The sequence below is a fragment of the Solanum lycopersicum genome, chromosome 12 (assembly GCF_036512215.1).
Source record: "Solanum lycopersicum chromosome 12, SLM_r2.1".
Classification (NCBI taxonomy): Eukaryota; Viridiplantae; Streptophyta; class Magnoliopsida; order Solanales; family Solanaceae; genus Solanum; species Solanum lycopersicum.
The window spans coordinates 34,438,893-34,459,775 of NC_090811.1; the positions used below are offsets into that span (position 1 = coordinate 34,438,893).

The 20,883-nt window shown below is 36.1% G+C and overlaps 1 protein-coding gene and 1 long non-coding RNA gene across 2 annotated transcripts; one reads left to right on the plus strand and one right to left on the minus strand.

Annotated features, from left to right (window-relative positions):
• The first annotated feature begins 238 nt into the window (after positions 1-238).
• Positions 239-1,040, plus strand: LOC112940512 (uncharacterized). The gene is made up of 3 exons (XR_003244817.2): positions 239-362; positions 448-500; positions 586-1,040. It is a non-coding gene; the product is annotated as an uncharacterized lncRNA (long non-coding RNA).
• A 14,564-nt stretch (positions 1,041-15,604) lies between these two features.
• On the minus strand, positions 15,605-16,742 carry LOC138340329 (uncharacterized). The gene is made up of 3 exons (XM_069292044.1): positions 16,575-16,742; positions 16,197-16,361; positions 15,605-15,829 (listed from the first exon to the last, which is right to left on the minus strand). Exons 1-3 carry the CDS (start codon positions 16,740-16,742, stop codon positions 15,605-15,607), a joined length of 558 nt encoding a protein of 185 aa, XP_069148145.1.
• Positions 16,743-20,883: the final 4,141 nt, after the last annotated feature.

Genomic DNA, 20,883 nt, shown 5'->3' on the forward strand with positions numbered 1-20,883 from the left:
AATATCTCAACATAGCTAACAAAAACTTTGTGATTTGTTAGTATACACACATATGGTATATCTTTATTATATATTATACAATATATGTATGGGCAAATAGTGCACGTCTTTGTATCATAAGATAGTAGCTAGCTAGAGTAACCTTTTTGACTTTAATTTGTGATTTGACTGCCGCAAACAAGAGGTACTCAATCTCGAAGTGCTTTATATATATATTTTTGTATATATAGAATGAAATGAAATGTATAAAATAGAGCACTAATCTTAATACACTTGATTAATTAGGAAAATGGCTGCCACTTTGTTTCTGGCTTTTCTTTGTTTTTCTCAAGTTATCTACTTGGAAGCCATCCCAATTACAAGTAATCATATATCAACTTAATTAATATCAATAAATATATATATTTTTTTAATGGTTACGTTGAATATACTTATTTTCATTGTTAGGATGCAATAGTTTGGTGTACAAAACTCAATAACAGGAGAACACACAAATAATGGTAACTACTTGTCTATCTTGTTTCTTTCTTTCAAACAAACAATATCACCCCTTAATTTTATTTCTTTTTGTCAAATATTTATTAGGAGAATATGGAGGTTGAGTGTATGAAACTAGGTGATGTTGTCATTAGAAGAATGGATACTGAGGTCAATGACTATCCAGGTTCGGGTGCGAATAATCGCCACACTCCGGGCCACCCCTAGAGATATGATGAATGTATTTAGAGGCGAATTTGGGATGTTAATGTGTTTAAAATTTATATATATATATACATACTATATGTATGCATATATAGTTCGAGCTGAGAGCAATGGTTTCACCATAATCCAAGCTCAGGCTAAATATGTTGAGTGTGTTAGTAATAAGTAGTGATAGATATGTGTGCTTTAGATGTTTAAGAGTATTGTGTTATTGTGTAAAGCTAATAGTTAAATTGCTTCATCTTTCTTATATACATAGTATTTGTATTTTTTTTTGTAAGAAACACAATTTTATTTTTATTTATAAATATAAGAAAAATAAATTAACTACAAATAAAATCTTGAAAGAAACATAATTTTATTTTTATTCATCAAGATTTTGAGTATAATTTTGTTCCTCCCTTGATTATAGATCTTTTTTTTCTTTGATTCTTCTCTCATAAGATTTATCCATGATTCGAGGAACTAGGATGATTTTAACTTGATATCCATAATACGAAGGCCATTAATAGCGTATTTCTCGAACTATGATAATTGATTTTGATCTCTTTATAAATATTTTATAAATTTTAGGAATATTCGAGATTAGTTCTTGTATTTATTATTAGAATTTTGAGGATTAACTACCTTCATAAGCTTTATCTGGATGGATCTTATTAATTAATCATGTGAGGAACGAAACAAGTTATGGCCATTTATTAACTATAATTATTGGTATACCGAAGATAAATTGAATTTGTAGTAAAATAATATATTGTGCATGCTCACTATATCAAGGAGTTACTTCATTACGTTTCTCCATTATGAAGATAATCATAACCTCTATAACCTCCTGCTTCATAACCATTATTCTTGTATTCTTTCACTTTCATAACCTACTCCATTATATTCATGTTAATGTAATGTTTATGACTAACCTTTTGTATGCCTCTTTGTTACACTAAAAATGGAGGCATAAAGCTTCATATTGTCCACACTTGTAGATTTGGTAAATACTTTGAAGAGTTGGAATAATATGAAAAGCTGTCATCTCTTGTCTCCTTATTTGTATTACTTTCATCTATTATATTTTTTTGGTCTTATTTTACTTTAGTTTTACAACTCGTTATCATCACGAGTTGCTCATTCTCCGTCAAGAATCAATAGTAGGTATTTCTTGATTTTTATGCTATAATTCTTCGGTTACAAGGTATACATTATATCCTACATATTATTTGTACTAATAAAACTTCTTTTGTGGTTATATTAAAATGGTCATTAAACTATGATAATCTTTATGACAATATTGAGAGAGATTATTAAAATGTTTGAATTTATTTTAATTTGGGATTTTTATATGGTTCCAACATGTTGTTCTTATTAATTAATTTTGTTCATTTTTTTTCATTTTAGTCAAATTCAGAATATATTTACGGTATTAATTATTTATTTTTTGGTAATGCATTTGGTTTATCAAGACATTTGGTTGAGGTAAGATTATGAATTCAATTTTTACCACACCAAGTGTATAAGAAATCAACTTAAAGTCTCGATGTGCCACGATAATAAGAAGTTGGGTTCAAGTCTCATTGATTTATAATCAAAGATCTTTTTATATGGATAAGTCATGGAGCTTAAGTGCTACTGTTTTATAGTGATGATATGATAATAACTAACATAAAATTGTATACTTTTGATTGAAAGTCATGAAATTTACTCAATTGATTGTCTCCGTTCTCTTATACGAATGTGGTAACAGTGCATAATATGTCAGTAAATGACAAGTTGTTGAATGTATGAATATGGGTATTGTAAAATATTACTGGTCATCATCCTGGTAATTTGTCACGACCCAAATCCGGGCCGCGACTGGCACCCACGCTTACCCTCCTATGTGAGCGAACCAACCAATCTAAACCTCAACATTTCAATGTAATATCAACATAAAGTAATGCGGAAGACTTAACTCATTAATAAAATCAATAACTATTATTATCCCCAAAATTTGGAAGTCATCACCACAAGAACATCTATGATCAAATTACTAAACTAAGAGTATTCTAAGAAGCTAAAACAAATAAAAGCTAGTCCATGCCGGAACTTCAAGGCATCAAGACATGAGGAAGAAGATCCAGTCCAAGCTAGAAGCATTAGCTCATCCTGAAGATCCGGTGTGACGAAGACTGGCTAGAATTACTGTTGAGTTGAAGACGACGGCACGTTTGCTGCACTCCACAAATAACAAAGAAGAAAACATAAAAGTAGGGGGTCAGTACAAACACGGGTACTGAGTAGATATCATCGGCGAACTCAAAATAGAAAACAGTATATATTAAGCAATATCATAAAATCAACTAATATCCTTAGCATGCAGCATTTACAGTTACCATAACCCTTGGTTACAACACCAAGCACATCAATGAGGACTCACGCCTCCTCATCATACTCATTTGGGAATTCAGTTCATTAGATTGAATATATTAACATCTTTCAAGATTCATTATCTTTATTCCCCTCGTGTCGGTACGTGACACTCCGCTCCTCAATATACTATCCTGGTGTCGGAACGTGACACTCTGATCCTCATTCTATCCTGGTGTCGGAACGTGACACCCGATCCATATTCTATCCTGGTACCGAAACATGGCACCCGATCAATATACTATCCTGGTGTCGGAACGTGACACTCCGATCCTCATATACTATCCTGGTACCGGAACGTGGCACCCGATCCATATTCTATCCTGGTGTCGGAACGTGACACTCCGATCCTCATATACTATCCTGGTACCGGAACATGGCATCCGATCCCCTAATCTCACTACTTTCGTTCATCAAACCCTCTTTTATACCAAGGCATCATCATTAACAAAGTAGATTAGGGTTTCTTTTCAATATTTGGGATTCAATAGCTTCATCATGCTTATTTATTCATAATTACATAATCACATCATTCATGCAAGCATACAATTAAGCATATAGAAGGGTTTACAATACTACTAACACATATCATTCGCTATTAAGAGTTTACTACAAATAGCATGAAAACCATAACCTACCTCAACTAAAGATTAGTGATCAAGCAAGCAAATTCCCCGAAGCTTGTGTTTTCTCCCTTCCTCGTTCGATCGATCCTCTCTTTCTCTCTTGTTCTTTCTATTTTCTTTATTCAAACCCTCTTTCCTTTACCCTAATTAGCATATAATTAAGAATAAAAGATGAAAATAATAACCCACTAATTAACTTAAGGTTACCTCTTTTAACCCACAAGTAATTAGACTTATTAACATTAACCCACTAACTTTATAATTAAAGTAAGAATAGTCCAAAACGTCCCTTAAAACGTTTAAAGAAATCCGACCCAGACTGGGATTGCGCAGCCTGCGACGGTCCGTCGTGCCTGCGACGGTCCATCCTGCAGGTCGTCGCAAGGTTCAGAGAGTGGATTTCCACTGAAGGCTCTGTGACGGTCCGTCACACCTGTGACGGTCCGTCCTTCCATTTCGTTACGAAGTTTAGAGAGTCGATTTCAGTACCCAATTTCAGATTTTCTAAGTGTTTTGAAACGAGACCCTGCGACGGTCCGTCGTGCCCATGACGGTCCGTCGTGGGGTCCGTCATTTCTGCCAGTTTTTTCCAGAATTGAAGTCTGCTGCTCAAAACGACTAAACAGGTCGTTACAATAGATACCAATTTACCCATCGTTCGTCCTCGAACGATCACAAGAAGGAAAACAAGGGCGAAAAGGTGTACCTGAATCTGTAAACAGGTATGGGTATCTTTCTCGTATATCGACCTTCTTCTCCCAAGTTGCTTCTTCAATCGGCCGATTCTTCCATTGCACCTTGATGGATGCAATCTCCCTTGACCTCAACTTGCGAACTTCTCTAGCTAAAATAGCAACAGGCTCCTCCTCATAAGAAAAATTTTCGTCAAGCAAAACTGAATCCCAACGGATAATGTAGTTTCCATCCCCATGGTATCTTTTCAACATCGACACATGGAATACCGGATGCACTCCGGACAACCCTGGAGGCAAGGCTAACTCATAAGCCACCTCCCCTACTCGCTTAAGTACTTCAAATGGACCAATATACCTTGGGCTAAGTTTACCTCGCTTACCAAACCGCATCACCCCTTTCATTGGCGAAACCTTCAACGAGACTTGTTCACCCTCCATGAACTCCAAGTCTCTAACCTTTCGATCTGCATACTCTTTCTGTCTACTTTGAGCCGCTAACAACTTTTCATGAATAGATTTCACTTTATCTAACGATTCTCTCAGAAGGTTAGTACCCCAAGGTCTAACCTCAAATGCATCAAACCACCCAATGGGAGACCTACATCTTCTCCCATATAGTGCCTCAAATGGGGCCATATCAATGCTTGAGTGATAGCTATTGTTGTAGGAGAACTCTGCTAAGGGTAAGAAGCTATCCCACAGACCACCAAATTCTATCACACATGCACGAAGCATATCCTCCAACACTTGAATCGTTCGCTCAGACTGACCATCGGTCTGAGGATGGAACGCAGTACTAAGGTCCAACATATTACCCAATTCCGCATGCAATGTTTTCCAAAACTTAGAAGTAAACTACGTACCTCTATCTGATATAATGGAGAGTGGAACCCCATGCAATCGCACCACTTCCGAGATGTAAAGTTTGGCTAACTTCTCTGCATTGTAAGTCACCTTGACCGGAATGAAGTGAGCAGACTTATTTAACCTATCAACAATTACCCAAATACAATCAAATTTTCCCAATGTCTTTGGAAGACCAACCACGAAATCCATTGCAATCCTTTCCCACTTCCATTCAGGAATGGACATTCTCTGAAGTGTTCCTCCGGGCCTTTGGTGTTCATACTTTACTTGTTGACAGTTTGGACATTTGGCAATAAAATGCACAATATCACGCTTCATTCTACTCCACCAATAGTGTTGCTTTAGGTCACGGTACATCTTTGTTGCACCCGGATGTATCGAATACCTTGAACTATGAGCCTCTGTCAGAATAGTGTTGATCAGATCATCGACGCGGGGTACACATACCCTTCCCTTAATCCTCAAAACACCTTCCTCATTGATTGTCGCTTCTTTAGCCTCTCCTTGCAAAGCTTTATCTCGGATCCGGATCAATTTCTCATCATTAAACTGCTTTCCCTTAATCTTGTCAAGAAAAGAAGATCTTGCCTCTACACAAGCCAACAATCCTCCCTTCTCACTTACTTCTAACCTCATAATCGTTAGCCAGAATCTGAACTTCTCTAGCCAATGGGCGTCTAGAAGCTTGCAAGTGAGCTAGACTTCCCATGCTTCCCGCCTTTCTACTGAAAGCATCCGCTACAACATTTGCCTTCCCGGATGATACAAAATAGTGATGTCATAGTCCTTCAGTAGTCAGACGTGGAAACGTGCCTATGTCCAATGAGGCATCCATACGAGGAGACATAGTAGCCGCATGTTGCACCTCCGGAACCTGAGGTGCTGGTGCAGAAAACACTAGAGGTGTCTAGCCCTGATCAGATAACCCACTAAGATAAGCGAGAACCTGATTGATCATCTCTGGGGTAGGTTGGGGTGGAAATTCATCATTTTGCACTTGTTCATTCTCCCCTTCCTCACCCTCTCTTACTACTTCCTCAGTCGGTGGAGGAGTCACCGCCTTAGCATCAGATGGGCTAGGTACTCGTCCTCTCCCTCTAGAGGACGTCCTCCCACGACCTCTACCACGGCCTCTTGCCGTTACTCTTCCTCAAGCCACAGCCCCAATGGCTGGCTCAGACGTTTCTTGTCTCGTCGGTGTTGGTGTTGGCGCAGTCATTGCTCTAGTTCTAACCATCTGCGAAATAGAGTTAAGATGGTCAGATACCAATTTGTATCACCTAGATACCAATTGGATTCAAGTAGTAGCACGAAAGAAAGAAAGAAAGAATGGAATTTTCCTAAAGTCTTATAGCCCCTTAAAGAAAAGTAAAGGCGTCCCCCTACCGTTCCTTAAGACTCTACTAGACTCGTTCTTGTGTGATGAGACCAACGAACCTAATGCTCTGATACCAAGTTTGTCACGACCCAAATACGGGCCGCGACTGGCACCCACACTTACCCTCCTATGTGAGCGAACCAACTAATCTAAACCTCAACATTTCAATGTAATATCAACATAAAGTAATGCAGAAGACTTAACTCATTAATAAAAATCAATAACTATTATTATCCGCAAAATCTGGAAGTCATCACCACAAGAACATCTATGATCAAATTACTAAACTAAGAGTATTCTAACAAGCTAAAACAAATAAAAGCTAGTCCATGTCAGAAATTCAAGGCATCAAGACATGAGGAAGAAGATCCAGTCCAAGCTAGAAGCATTAGCTCACCCTGAAGATCCGATGTGACGAAGACTGGCTAGAAATACTGTTGAGTTGAAGACGACGGCACGTTTGCTGCACTCCACAAATAACAAAGAAGAAAACATAAAAGTAGGGGGCCAGTACAAACACGGGTACTGAGTAGATATCATCGGCCAACTCAAAATAGAAAACAGTATATATTAATCAATATCATAAAATCAACTAATATCCTTAGCATGCAGCATTTACAGTTACCATAACCCTTGGTTACAACACCAAGCACATCAATGAGGACTCACGCCTCCTCATCATACTCATTTGGGAATTCGGTTCATTAGATTGAATATATTAACATCTTTCAAGATTCATTATCTTTATTCCCCTCGTGTCGGTACGTGACACTCCACTCCTCAATATACTATCCTGGTGTCGGAACGTGACACTCCGATCCTCATTCTATCCTGGTGTCGGAACGTGACACCCGATCCATATATTCTATCCTGCTACCGGAATGTGGCACCCGATCCATATACTATCCTGGTGTCGGAACGTGACACTCCGATCCTCGTATACTATCCTGGTATCGGAACGTGGCACCCGATCCAAATTCTATCCTGGTGTCAGAACGTGACACTCCGATCCTCATATACTATCCTGGTACCGGAACGTGGCACCTGATCCCCTAATCTCACTACTTTCGTTCATCAAGCCCTCTTTTATACCAAGGCATCATCATTAACAAAGTAGATTAGGGTTTCTTTTCAATATTTGGGATTCAATAGCTTCATCATGCTGATTTATTTATAATTACATAATCACATCATTCATGCAAGCATACAATTAAGCAAATAGAAGGGTTTACAATACTACTAACACATATCATTCACTATTAAGAGTCTACTACGAATAGCATGAAAACCATAACCTACCTCCACTGAAGATTAGTGCTCAAGAAAGCAAATTCCCCGAAGCTTGTGTTTTCTCCCTTCCTCGTTCAATCGATCCTCTCTCTCTCTCTCTTGTTCTTTCTATTTTCTTTATTCAAACCCTCTTTCCTTTACCCTAATTAGCATATAATTAAGAATAAAAGATGGAAATAATAACCCACTAATTAACTTAAGGTTACCTCTTTTAACCCCCAAGTAATTAGACTTATTAACATTAACCCACTAACTTTATAATTAAAGTAGGAATAGTCCAAAACGTCCCTTAAAACGTGTAAAGAAATCCGACCCAGACTGGGATTGCGCAGCCTGCGACGGTCCCTCATGCAGGTCGTGGCAAGGTCCAGAGAGTGGATTTCCGCTGAAGGCTCTGTGACGGTCCGTCACACCTGTGACGGTCCGTCCTGCCATTTCGTTACGAAGTTCAGAGAGTCGATTTCAGTACCCAATTTCAGATTTTCTAAGTGTTTTGAAACGAGACCCTGCGACGGTCTGTCGTGCCCATGACGGTCTGTCATGGGGTCCGTCGTTTCTGCCAGTTTTTTCCAGAATTGATGTCTGCTGCTCAAAACGACTAAACAGGTCGTTACATAATTAAAAGAAAGAACATTATGGGTTCTGAAGATACTCTTTCAAATGTGAATGTAATTTTATCCATTAAAGTAATGTGAAAGGCTATTGGACACATTGTTTCATAAAATGTTTCTTCAAATGTGAAGGTAATTTTTATCCATCAAAGACGTTGAAAAGTTATTGCGCATACTGTTGTTTGTGCAATCCAAATTTGAAAATTTTTGTAAATCCTCCATTAAAATAAAGGAATACAAAGTAGTAGTACATTTGGTACATTTGACCTCTTAAAGTGATGATGAGGGGAGTCACATAATTTAATAAATGCGAAAGTATGACAATGAATTTCAAATAAAAACTTATGGAGCATGTTTAAATGGTTATGGTCCATTTCATAAAGAAAATATTACTTGTGTTCTTATGGATAAGAACATATTGATGTATTGTGGGATAAATGTCACCTCTCAATATTACGGGAGGTTTGAGAGATTAAAAGAAATTTTAACATAAATGGTCATTTATTCATTTACTTTAAGTACTACACAAATTTTGTGGTATGTTAAGTTATGAACTATTGAAGGACAAAAGAGAAATAATTCCAACCTATAAAGGTTGTGGCTATGACCAAACTAAATATTGTTGTGTGACAACATAAATTAGTTATTGATTGTCAAGAAATAAGTCTTGCATTGGATAATTTTAACAATGACATAATAATAATTTTTGCGTTGAAAGAGATTATCACCATAAGAATGACGTTGTGAAATTTGTGGTAGTACATAAAATTAGATGAGAGTTCGCAAAGGGCTAATTTGTAGCTATCCGGAGGAATGAAATTATTCATAATATTAGGGTTGTAGTGAGTCTAAAAAAATGTTTAAGTTTCAGAAGAATTGAAAAGAAAAATATTATATAGAGACTATAAATTATGGGAAGATTTAGTTTTTTCAAATAACTACAACAAAAGTGTGTTATAAATATTTATGTATAAGATTACCCTTTTTCCCCTCTTGTTTGTTGTATACAAACATGCACATGATATTTGAATCATATGCAAAAGTAAACTAGATATTTACTAGAATAAATATCAGCTGGCATAATCGGTTGACCATTCCGATTCAAATGTGATGCAAAATAAATTAAAAATTCACGTGGCTATATGTTGAATAAATAAAGGATTCTTCATGAATTTTTCTTTTGTATCTTGTTCTTGTGATAAAACAATCATTGTACCAGCTAAGGTTGAGATTGTATTCCCATAAATTATTTAGGACATATAAAAAGGTGAATATGGTATGGTAACATGTGTATTTGTGTCAACTTAGAAATCGATTTTGTAAGATCATTTGCTCAAATTATTAAATTAAGAGCACAGTTTCAAACTATAATATCATGTTGATAATGTTGTTTGGCTTAGCAGAAATTGTATGTTTCTAATTATAGCTAAACCATTGATCATGAGAAAAAATCTCTCAAATAAAATTTGGATGAGATGAGTTTATTTAACATGCATCAAGCCAATAAGGTTCTCCCAACACAATTAGTTCACAGTCAGGAACCAAATAATTTTCATCTAAAATTTGATGTGTGCACATATGATTTTATTGCTCCACCACGCACAAAGATGGATTTCCAAATGAGGTTGAGGGTGAATTATAGATTTCCTAACATTAGGAGGAGATATGTGTAGTAGCTGGAAACTATGTGTGGGGTGAATTATCTAGCTCCTCGTTAAACAAACTGAAATTGAAGTTCAAAAGATAATTCATTTGCAAAATGTTGCAAGTAATTTTCCAGATGTATTTACTGACCAAATTAATCTGCAAATCCTCTAATAAATAGTCCTTGAAGAACAAAGTCTATGGTACGCCAGAGGCGTGATAGACCAATCGATTTCAAATGTAAAACTCCTGAAGGAAGTAGAAGATAAAATTATGAAAATGGTCATTGATAATGAGGTAAGTTCTTTCAAAGAGAACTATTACACAATATTTTATAAAATCTTTGCAAAGTTTAAGGTACTTGAAAATGATGAAAAATGAATAGATCTCGATATGTTATGTCATATTGGAATCAATATCAAAATGATCGTCGACGAAATATCAGATAGGAAGTAGAACTCGATGCTATAAATGGTTATGAGGATCTTATATTTGAATAGTCATATAGTGTGGATAGAAAAATGATTGACACTAATCAAATATATTTTGTTTTGCCTAGAAAAGTAATGTTTTTGATCTTATAGTTCATGGATCAAAATATTATGTCAATGTGGTACAAATGAATCATTTTGTGAAAGTATAATCATAAGATACAAAGTGCGGTTTGTGCCTCGAGTCATAAAAGGTTTTCCCAAAAATCCTGACATTATTAAAAAACAATATATTCTCTAGTAGTGGATACAATGAGACGTGTTTCAGTCTAACAATATATGAAATACTTGAATATGTATAATGAATGATTATTATGTCTCACTAAACTATTAAGGTTATATGAAATCCTTTAAAAATGTAAAATGTCATAAAACAATTCCATTGAGTACCTAACGATTTTGAGACTGCTTAACACAAAAAAAGATTGGTGTGTTGATGTTATATTGGCAAAAGATTCTTTTTTTGTGTTAAGCAGTCTCAAAATCGTTAGGTACTCAATGGAATTGTTTTATGACATTTTACATTTTTAAAGGATTTCATATAACCTTAATAGTTTAGTGAGACATAATAATCATTCATTATACATATTCAAGTATTTCATATATTGTTAGACTGAAACACGTCTCATTGTATCCACTACTAGAGAATATATTGTTTTTTAATAATGTCAGGATTTTTGGGAAAACCTTTTATGACTCGAGGCACAAACCGCACTTTGTATCTTATGATTATACTTTCACAAAATGATTCATTTGTACCACATTGACATAATATTTTGATCCATGAACTATAAGATCAAAAACATTACTTTTCTAGGCAAAACAAAATATATTTGATTAGTGTCAATCATTTGTCTATCCACACTATATGACTATTCAAATATAAGATCCTCATAACCATTTATAGCATCGAGTTCTACTTCCTATCTGATATTTCGTCGACGATCATTTTGATATTGATTCCAATATGACATAACATATCGAGATCTATTCATTTTTCATCATTTTCAAGTACCTTAAACTTTGCAAAGATTTTATAAAATATTGTGTAATAGTTCTCTTTGAAAGAACTTACCTCATTATCAATGACCATTTTCATAATTTTATCTTCTACTTCCTGAGACGCAAAGGCATTGGCGGCTTTTGCCTTTGCGTCTCACCAATATAACATCAACACACCATAGTAATCATCAAACAAAAAGCACATATGAGCAATAATTTCATCAAAAATGGATAGAATCGGCACTAAAACTCTCTTTTACTGAGAAAATAAATGCCCCTTGGAATGATTTAGGAACTGTTAGTCTTGTTCTTTGCTTGTTCATTTGTACATTGACGATTGAAAGAGAAAATATGGGTGTGATTTTTTATAATCCAATTTAAAATAATATTATTGGTTTTATATCTTGTTTTTCCAATAAGACAAAACTTTAAAAGTCAGATTGAAGAAATCCTTGATCTTGTGGATTTGCTTTGACATTTTAGGGAGGGAAAAATGGTGCTAAAGAGGATAAAACACGAGTTCAGATTTAATTGGTACGAGTTTCTTTGGTATGATGAGTTGAGTTTAGGTTAAAATAGATAATTGAGTGATTTTAATAGAAATTGGGTTAATTTTGATTTATTTAGGGATTTCTATCCACAAAGGGCACAAATGAAGAAATTAGTAACGAGAAGATAAAAATAAATTTATTTTAATAATCAAGACACAATTAATAAAGGAAAGTTATATATAAAAGCAAACTACTAATTCAAATTAAATATTATAAATATAGTTTGAATTAACTGTACCCTATAGCAAACTGTTGCTATTTCACTTCACTCCTGGTTAATGTAGCTCGCCATCTCTTCTCTCCTTCAACTCTCTCACTTTTATACAAACGCAAATGTATAAAATGCGTTGGTGCTCTCCCTCGCCTCTCTCTCTTATATAAATAGAAATGTATAAATTACGTTCTATCACGTCCCGAGCCTACACCCTGGACCTGACCGACACCCACTGACCATAGCTGTCCTTGAGTGAACCATTCGCCTGACTTACTCAACTAAGTGGAATACTCAATTGAACTGAGTTATAAAATTGGAAAAGTTCTCATTAAATAACTTTAAACATTGTCTTGGCCAAAATGACACTTAAGTATAGAATATAGAATCTTAAATAAAAAGACAGAACTGAACTACTAACTATCCATCTATAAAGCCTCTAAAACTACTTTGATAAATGTTGAGACAGACCCCTCAACATTTTAATAAAAAGAAATAATGGAAAGCATAAAAGGAATCCTCCAGAATACAAAGAGGCTCACCACTGACTCTGGAGCTCAACTGAATCAACAAAGCGCTGGGGGGTAATCTTTGTTACATGCGTCTGCATTATAAAATAATGCAGGACAACTGACATCAGTACATTGAATGTAGGAGTATGCGAGTTGGAATGCTAAACAACAACTACTAAGCTTGAGAGGATTAAGAACGAACTTATTTTGGCTCTGCTCAATTGAAGAAATCACAACTCAATATAAAGTAGTAAATACACATGGAATATATATAATGCTTGTAAAGTAGTGTAAACACTTAGTTCATTAAGAGTAATGCAACAATAAACTCAGCTTTACTTATATGTGAATGTAATATATTTTCTGTGAGAGATTCTCTAACTGACAACCATTACTATGAGACTAAGTGATTGTACAATATAATACCTCACATTTTAAGAGGGCTAATCTATACCTTGCTGTCGGTATAGAACATGAAATACTATAGTCTATGCTAAAAATCACTAAGTAATCATCTAAACAGTATGATCATTTATCTGTCCATGCTGGCTACATGATTTACAAAGACTGAGTAAATATGAACTCGCGTCACCATATCGGTGCTCAATACTAATCTCAAAATACTTAGCTCATATATTTTTAAAACAACTTCTTCTCTAGTTTTAGATATTGCTCAAACTTAGCTTCAACAGCTTTCTTGGAAATCATAGTTTCCTTTTTCTCTTGCTAAAACTAGACATAGGCTTTACGGAAGTCTAGCTTCTTTTCTTTCTCAAAATCTTGAAAACATTTTGTTTAAACTCCTAGGGACTACTTAGTTCCCTTTTTTTGCTTAAAACCTAGAAGGATTCTATTTATTTATAGTAATAGGATTTAGTCATACAAAAGAGGAACTAATCTAGATGATATCGATCCCATAACATCTGTATCTAGAACATGTTTTAAAATTGACAAAGATGCATAAAAAACATATAGTTTAGTGTTATCTATATTTGGATCCCTTCCTCTCCTTCCATATGTTCCTAGTAAGTCTGCCACCGAATTAGCTGCCGTTGGTATGTGCTCCATCCTTGATTCCTCCATTTGTTTCAGTAATGATCTGCAATCCGCAGAGATGTGTGAGTATATTCGAGCATTGTTATTTAAGTTATTGTGTAATACCTGTGAGTCGGTCTCCACTTGTATATGATTTATATTTAATTGTCAGCCAAATTCAAACCATGAGGAGGGCTAATAATTCCGCATGATGGGCATTTTCCACTTTAACCTAGCATAAGATTCCAACAATCCAATTTCCTACATGATCCCTCAGAACTCCTCCAGTGCCACCATTTCTTCTGTTAGTTTCAAAAGACCCATCAATATTCAATTTTGTCATACATTCAGGTGGTCAGGCCATGCTACTGACGTGAGAAACATTTTTGGAATCTTATTTACGGAGGAATATGATAGGTGGTAGTATTCAAAAGCTTGGAAACTTATATTGTTTTTAGTGCTAGGATGTCTACTAATTTGTTTATCTTTAAAGATTTGATTTTTCCAAATATTCCAATGGATAAGTGGTGTTTAAATTGGATTATAGATTCAATTATCATAATCTCATGTTTATGATGATTCCATGATGTTTAGATGCAGTTTAGAGTATTGAAATCAACTAGGATTTATAGGTACATCACTTAGGAACTCGAACGAAAAAATGGGATCTCCAGGTGACCCTGGCGCTCTAAGAGGCACAGGGTGCCAAAGCCTGGCGGACAGAGTTTGTCCTTAGGAGCTATGGTAAGTGCGGCACCCCAGGGCCTATAAGAAGTGTTTTCCGACTTTTCTTCTCCGATTTTCAAGTCTAAACCTCCCAAACTTCCATGGATCTTCCCCTAAACACTTAGGATCACTAATATACTCAATACCCAATAGTTTAGACTCAAAAAACAGCCCATAAACACGGATCGAACCACTAAAGGTATGCTACAATCCAACCATTAGGAACTTAACAATTTATTCATCAGGAACTTCAAGATTTATCATTCAATCTATATAAAACTTGATGAATTAAACATATTGGTGTGTGGATGAACGAATCGAACAAAGAAACATCTTACATACCTCGATAGGGATCACCACAACGAAATCGACTAGCAAAACCTTAGTGTTCTAAAAGAATTATTGATCTTCCTCTTCTCTTCTTTTTGAATTTCCTCTATCCAATTACCCATCTTCCGAAAGGCATATCTCCCTGATACGACATCGAAGATGTTCAAACTCGGCGCCTTTGGAATGATCTTTCCAACCATATACAGAAATCACCCTAATTCCTCCTGAGTTAGGAGTTATGACAATTTAAAAATTACCAAAATCTCACTTTTACAGTTAGGAAATTTTCCAGATTCCCATGTGTATTTCAAAAAAATTAATTATTCTTGGTTTCATAGCTTATTATTAGTTATTTCATGTTGTGAGATGTCATAATATCTACCCCTTGGAAACATTCATCCGGGACTCAGAACTATTTCACTTAGCTAAGGGTAGTAACATCATTTCAACACTCAACAACAAAAACAAATAAGAACCTGCTTACACATAGTCTCATAAAGTGTTAAGAAGAGAATTTAATACCTCGGTCTGAATTATCTCTGCATTTGAAGAGATGTGGATATCTCCTCTTCAGCTTCCCAAGTTTCTTCCTCAACAAACTTATTTCTCCAAAGGACCTTGATTGATGCAACTTCCTTTGTCCTCAGCTCCCAAACTTGACGATCCAAAATTTGAACTGGAATCTCCTTATGGGATAAATTATCCTTAATCCCAAAATTTTCAGTTGGTACAATAAGTGAAGGATCACACAAGCATTTCTTCAACATAAACACATGTAATATCGTATGAACCGCTTCTAACTTTGGGGTATCTCTAACTCATAAGAAACATTTACCACTCTTTTGGAGATTCTATAAGGTCCAATATATCAAGGAATAAGTATCCCCTTCTAAAAAAACCTCATAACACCCTTCATGGGTGAAAATGTCAGATACCCCCAATCACCACCTTAAACTATATGGACCTTCTTCTAACATATGTATAGGATTTTTGGCAACTCTGTTAAATTTTCAATATCTCTTGAATAACTTTCACCTTCTCTATATGTTGGTGAACTAGATATTTTCCTATCAACCGTATTTCACCAACTTTTGAACATTCAATTGGAGATATGGATCTTCTCACATAAAGAGCTTCATATGGAGCCATTTGGATTCTAGAATGGTAGTTATTATTGTAAGTGAACTCAACCAGAGGTATGTGATCATACCAATTCCCTTTGAAGTTGATCACACAAGCTCTCAACATATCTTCTATGGTTTGGATAGAACGCTCTGCTTGTCCATCTGTCTGAGGATGAAAAGCAGTTCATAAGTTCACCTTTGAACCCAAACATTTCTTGAAAGATTTCCAGAATTGTGCACCTCTATCCAAAATAATAGGGAGCAGAACCTCATGAAGTCTCACCACCTCTCGAAGGTACAACTTAGCATAGTTCTCGTCAGAATAGGTAGTCTTTACCGGCAAGAAATGGATTGGCTTTGTCATTTAATCAATAATCACCCAAATAGAATCATGCTGCCTGCGAGATCTGGGCAAGCCTGTGATAAAGTAAATATTAATCGTCTCCCACTTCCATTCCAGAATTTCTATAATCCAAGCCAGATCTCCGGGCCTTTGGTTTTGGCAATTTGAGCACTTGACAACAAACTCAGCAATATCTTTTTTCATGTCTTCCCACCAATATACCTCTCACAAATTGTGGTACATCTTGGTGGAACCCGGATGAATGGATATCTAGAGCTATAATCCCGCTCGAGGATCCTCTCTTGGATTTCATACACCCTGGGTACACACAATCTACCTATCTCCCCCTTGTTCAAAAGCCAATACTATTTTATTATGGACACTTGCCTTCAAATCAAGCAAAATGGCATCTTGATCTTGCTTCTCTTTCACCTCTGACACTAATGATAACTCAACCCCATTGGTCACAACTACATCTCTTTCTGTGGAATCCATAAGTCTGACTCCAAATGTGCAAGTCTATCCACATCTTTAGATAACTCCCTCTTTTCTTCTACAACACGGGTAGTACTAGCCATGGATAACCTGCTCAAAACACATCAACCACATTAACCTTACCTGGGTGGTAAATAATACTCATATCATAATTGTTGAGTAACTTTAACCACCTTCTTTGTCTGAGATTTAGCTCTTTCTGTGTGAACACATATTGGAGGCTCTTGTGATAAGTGGATATGTCTACATGAACACCATACAAGTAGTGACACCATATCTTCACAGCAAAAACTACTGCATCCAATTCCAAGTCATGAGTTGGATGATTCTTCTCATGAACCTTCACTTGTATGGAGTCATAAGCTATTACCTTGCAATTCTGCATCAACAGACAGCCCAAACCAACTCTTGATGTATCACTATACACCACAAAACCTTGAGTACCCTCTGGTAAGGTCACAACTAGAGCTATAGACAATCTCTTTTTCAATTACTAAAAGTTTTTCTCACAATCTTCATACCATTGAAACTTGACTGTGTTCGGACTTAGCTTGGTCAAATGATACGAGATAGAGGAAAACCATTCAACAAATATCCTACAATAACAATCCAATCCCAAGAAACTCTTTATATCCGTTGGAGATGTGGGTCTAGTCCAACACTGAACTTCTTCTATCTTTTAAGTGTAAAATCTAATCCCATCACCATAAATTATGTTACCCAAGAATGCCATAGACTTAAGAAAAAATTCCTACTAAGAGAACTTGGCATATAGCTTTTTATGTCTCAAAGTCTGAAGAACTATCCTAAGGTGACTAGCATGATGTTCTTCACTCTTTGAGTAAACCAGCATTGCATCAATGAAGACGATTAAAAACAGATCTAAAAAAGGCTTGAAGACTTTGTTCGTAAAATCCATGAATGTTGAAGGTGCATTTGTCAAACCAAAGGACTTAACTTTAAACTCACAGTGCCCATATCTAGTTCTAAAAGACGTGTCTAAATTATCACATTTCTTAACTTCCAATTGATGGTAACCTGATCTTAGATCAATTTTCGAGAAGCATGAAGCACCCTAAAGTTGGTCAAAAAGAACATCTATTCTCGAAAGAGGATATTTATTCTTGATGGTGACCTTATTCAATTGGCGGTAGTTTGTACACATCCTAAGGGAACCATCTTTCTTCCTTACAAACAAGACTGGAGCGCCCCAAGGTGAGACACTTGATCGAATGAAGTCTTTATCTAACAAATCTTTCAATTGTCTTTAGATCTTTTAACTCTGCTGGTGCCATTCTGTAAAGATAGGACGAGTATTTGGAATAATGTCTATGAAAAAGTCTACCTCTCTTTCAGGTGGACTCCGGGTAGATCATCAGGAAAGGATTTTGGAAACTCACTGACTATATGAACTGACTGAAGGGAAGTTATCTCAGCACTTGAGTAATTAACTTGGACTAAGGGATAGATACACCCTTTTAAGACTAACTTTCTCACCTTTAGGTATGAAATAAAACGACCTTTAAGTACTGCTAAGCTACTAGTCCACTATATGATTGGATCATTAGGAATCTGGAACTTGACAACTCGAGTTCTACAATATATTACTGCATAACACATATGAAGCCAATCCATACCTAGGATGACATCAAAATCTACCATGTGTAACTCTGCTACATCAGCCATGGTGTTCTTGTGATTGATGGACACATGACAATCATGATAGACTCTTTTCTCTAGAATATTCTCCACAATAGGTGTAAATACCGAGAAGGGTTCATTATGTTTTTCAGGAAGAATCTCAAACTGATTTGCAACATAAGGAGTTACAAAAGATAAACTTTTTCCTGGTTCTAACAAAACATAAACATAAAACATAAATACTTTTATCATACCAATGACAACATCTGAATATTTCTCTTGCTGTTGGCGGCTATGATTGTATAAAGACAGTTTTCCCCTCTGCGAGTACCGAAAATGGCTCATCTAGGTACAGCCCCATATGGTGGAGCAACTGATGAAAATTGAGCTCTATTGCCCGCATTTCCACCCCCTTGCTTATTCTTAGGGCACTCTCTCATGAAGTGACCCTCTTGACCACATTTGAAGCAACCTGTCTGGCCATCACGGTATCTACCGGGGTGGTTTCAATCACACTTAGCACATGAAGGATCCCCACTCCCTCCTTGTGCCACAATACCTTGAGATTGGGCTGGTCTAGCCTTAAAGTTATGAGAATTGTGGGTGTAGATGCACTAGAAGATGATGGTGCATGCCCCTTTTGTTTCTGGAATTGGGTTGACTCGAACAATGTTTTTGTTGCCCAAATTCATTCCTAGTCTTGGACTTCTTTTTTCTGTACTATTCTTTGTTCCCCGAAATTTCCTTTTCAACTTGCTGCACATAGACCATTAGCCTCAATATGTCCATGTCACCAATCAATAATGCATCCCTACCTTCTTTGCTTGAACCACGACCTAAAGTAGCAACAAAGAAGATCATTATTCTCCTTATATCCTTCACGATCTCCGGAGAATCGAAAGACAGTTGGGTGAAATTTAACCCATACTCGTGCACACTCAAGGAGTACCATTTCAAAGTGAGGAACTCCCGTACCTTTGCTTCTTTCAGTTCTCAGGGAAAGAAATGTCGAAGAAGTCTATTTCAAAGCAAGACCAACTTGGATGTGGTGTATCCTTAGCTCCACCATCATTCCATTTCTCAAACCCGTTTTTAGCCACACTCTTCAATTCATATGCAACTATGTCAACACTCTTAGCACCAACCTTATGCATCACTTCAAACACTTTTTATCAATTCCTCCATAATGTTTTACGGGTCCTCTGTAGTGCTTGATACGGTGAAGTTAGTAGGATTCATTCTTAGAGACTCACGAATCCTCGAGGTGTCATCCCCTTCTTATCAGGCTCCTCTCTGTTACTAGACTTGGTGGTTACTACTTGACTTAACATCCGGATAGCTTCTTGTAATTCCGCGTTGGTAACCTCTCCTTGGGGTTGCACATCTGGAGCATTTGGTAATTCCTTTTCTTGAGCTTTACATTTATCCTAGCTTGAAGACCTCTTAATGCTCTTTGCGGAGGAATTGTAATTTGAAATACGCGCACACAAGAATTAGAGAGAGACTTTTAGAGATAAACTCTACCGCACAAAAAGAACTATGAAAGAAGTGAATAAATTCCTAAATGTAGTAGCCACCTAATCATAGATGTGGCGCTCTTCAAACCAATGACTAAGGACCTTAAGACACATCTTCATAGATACCCTACGACACTTGCCCTCTGTATTCTATTACCACACGCCTTGAGACTACACCCTGGGCGGGACTGGCACTCGGTGACCATTGTTGTCCTCGAGCAAACCCTTGACTTGACTTACTTAACTCAGCGGAAGACTTACTAAATAATAAAATAAAAACAATCTTCTAAATAAGTAAATTAATGACTCTGCCAAAATCACACTTTAGTATCAAAATGAAATGTCTGAAATAAAATAGACTCAACGGAACAAACTGACCATCTGTCTATGAATCCTCTAAAACTACTTAGATGAATATTGGGACAGACCCCACAACATTCTGAAGTGGAAAAACTAGAAAGCATAATAAGAATCTTTTGAAATACAAGCAGACTCACCAGTAATTCTCGAGATCAAACTGGATCAACTAAGTTTTGCGTGCTTATCCTTATAAAATTTTAGGGAGTTATTAGTTCCCTTATAACTCATGAGAAATTAACTAAGTTCTTACTCTTTTCTTAACTTAAAACTTAACTCTTAGGGAATACTTCGTTCCCTTATAGCTTTCGAAAACTTAACTCCACTATTTTATT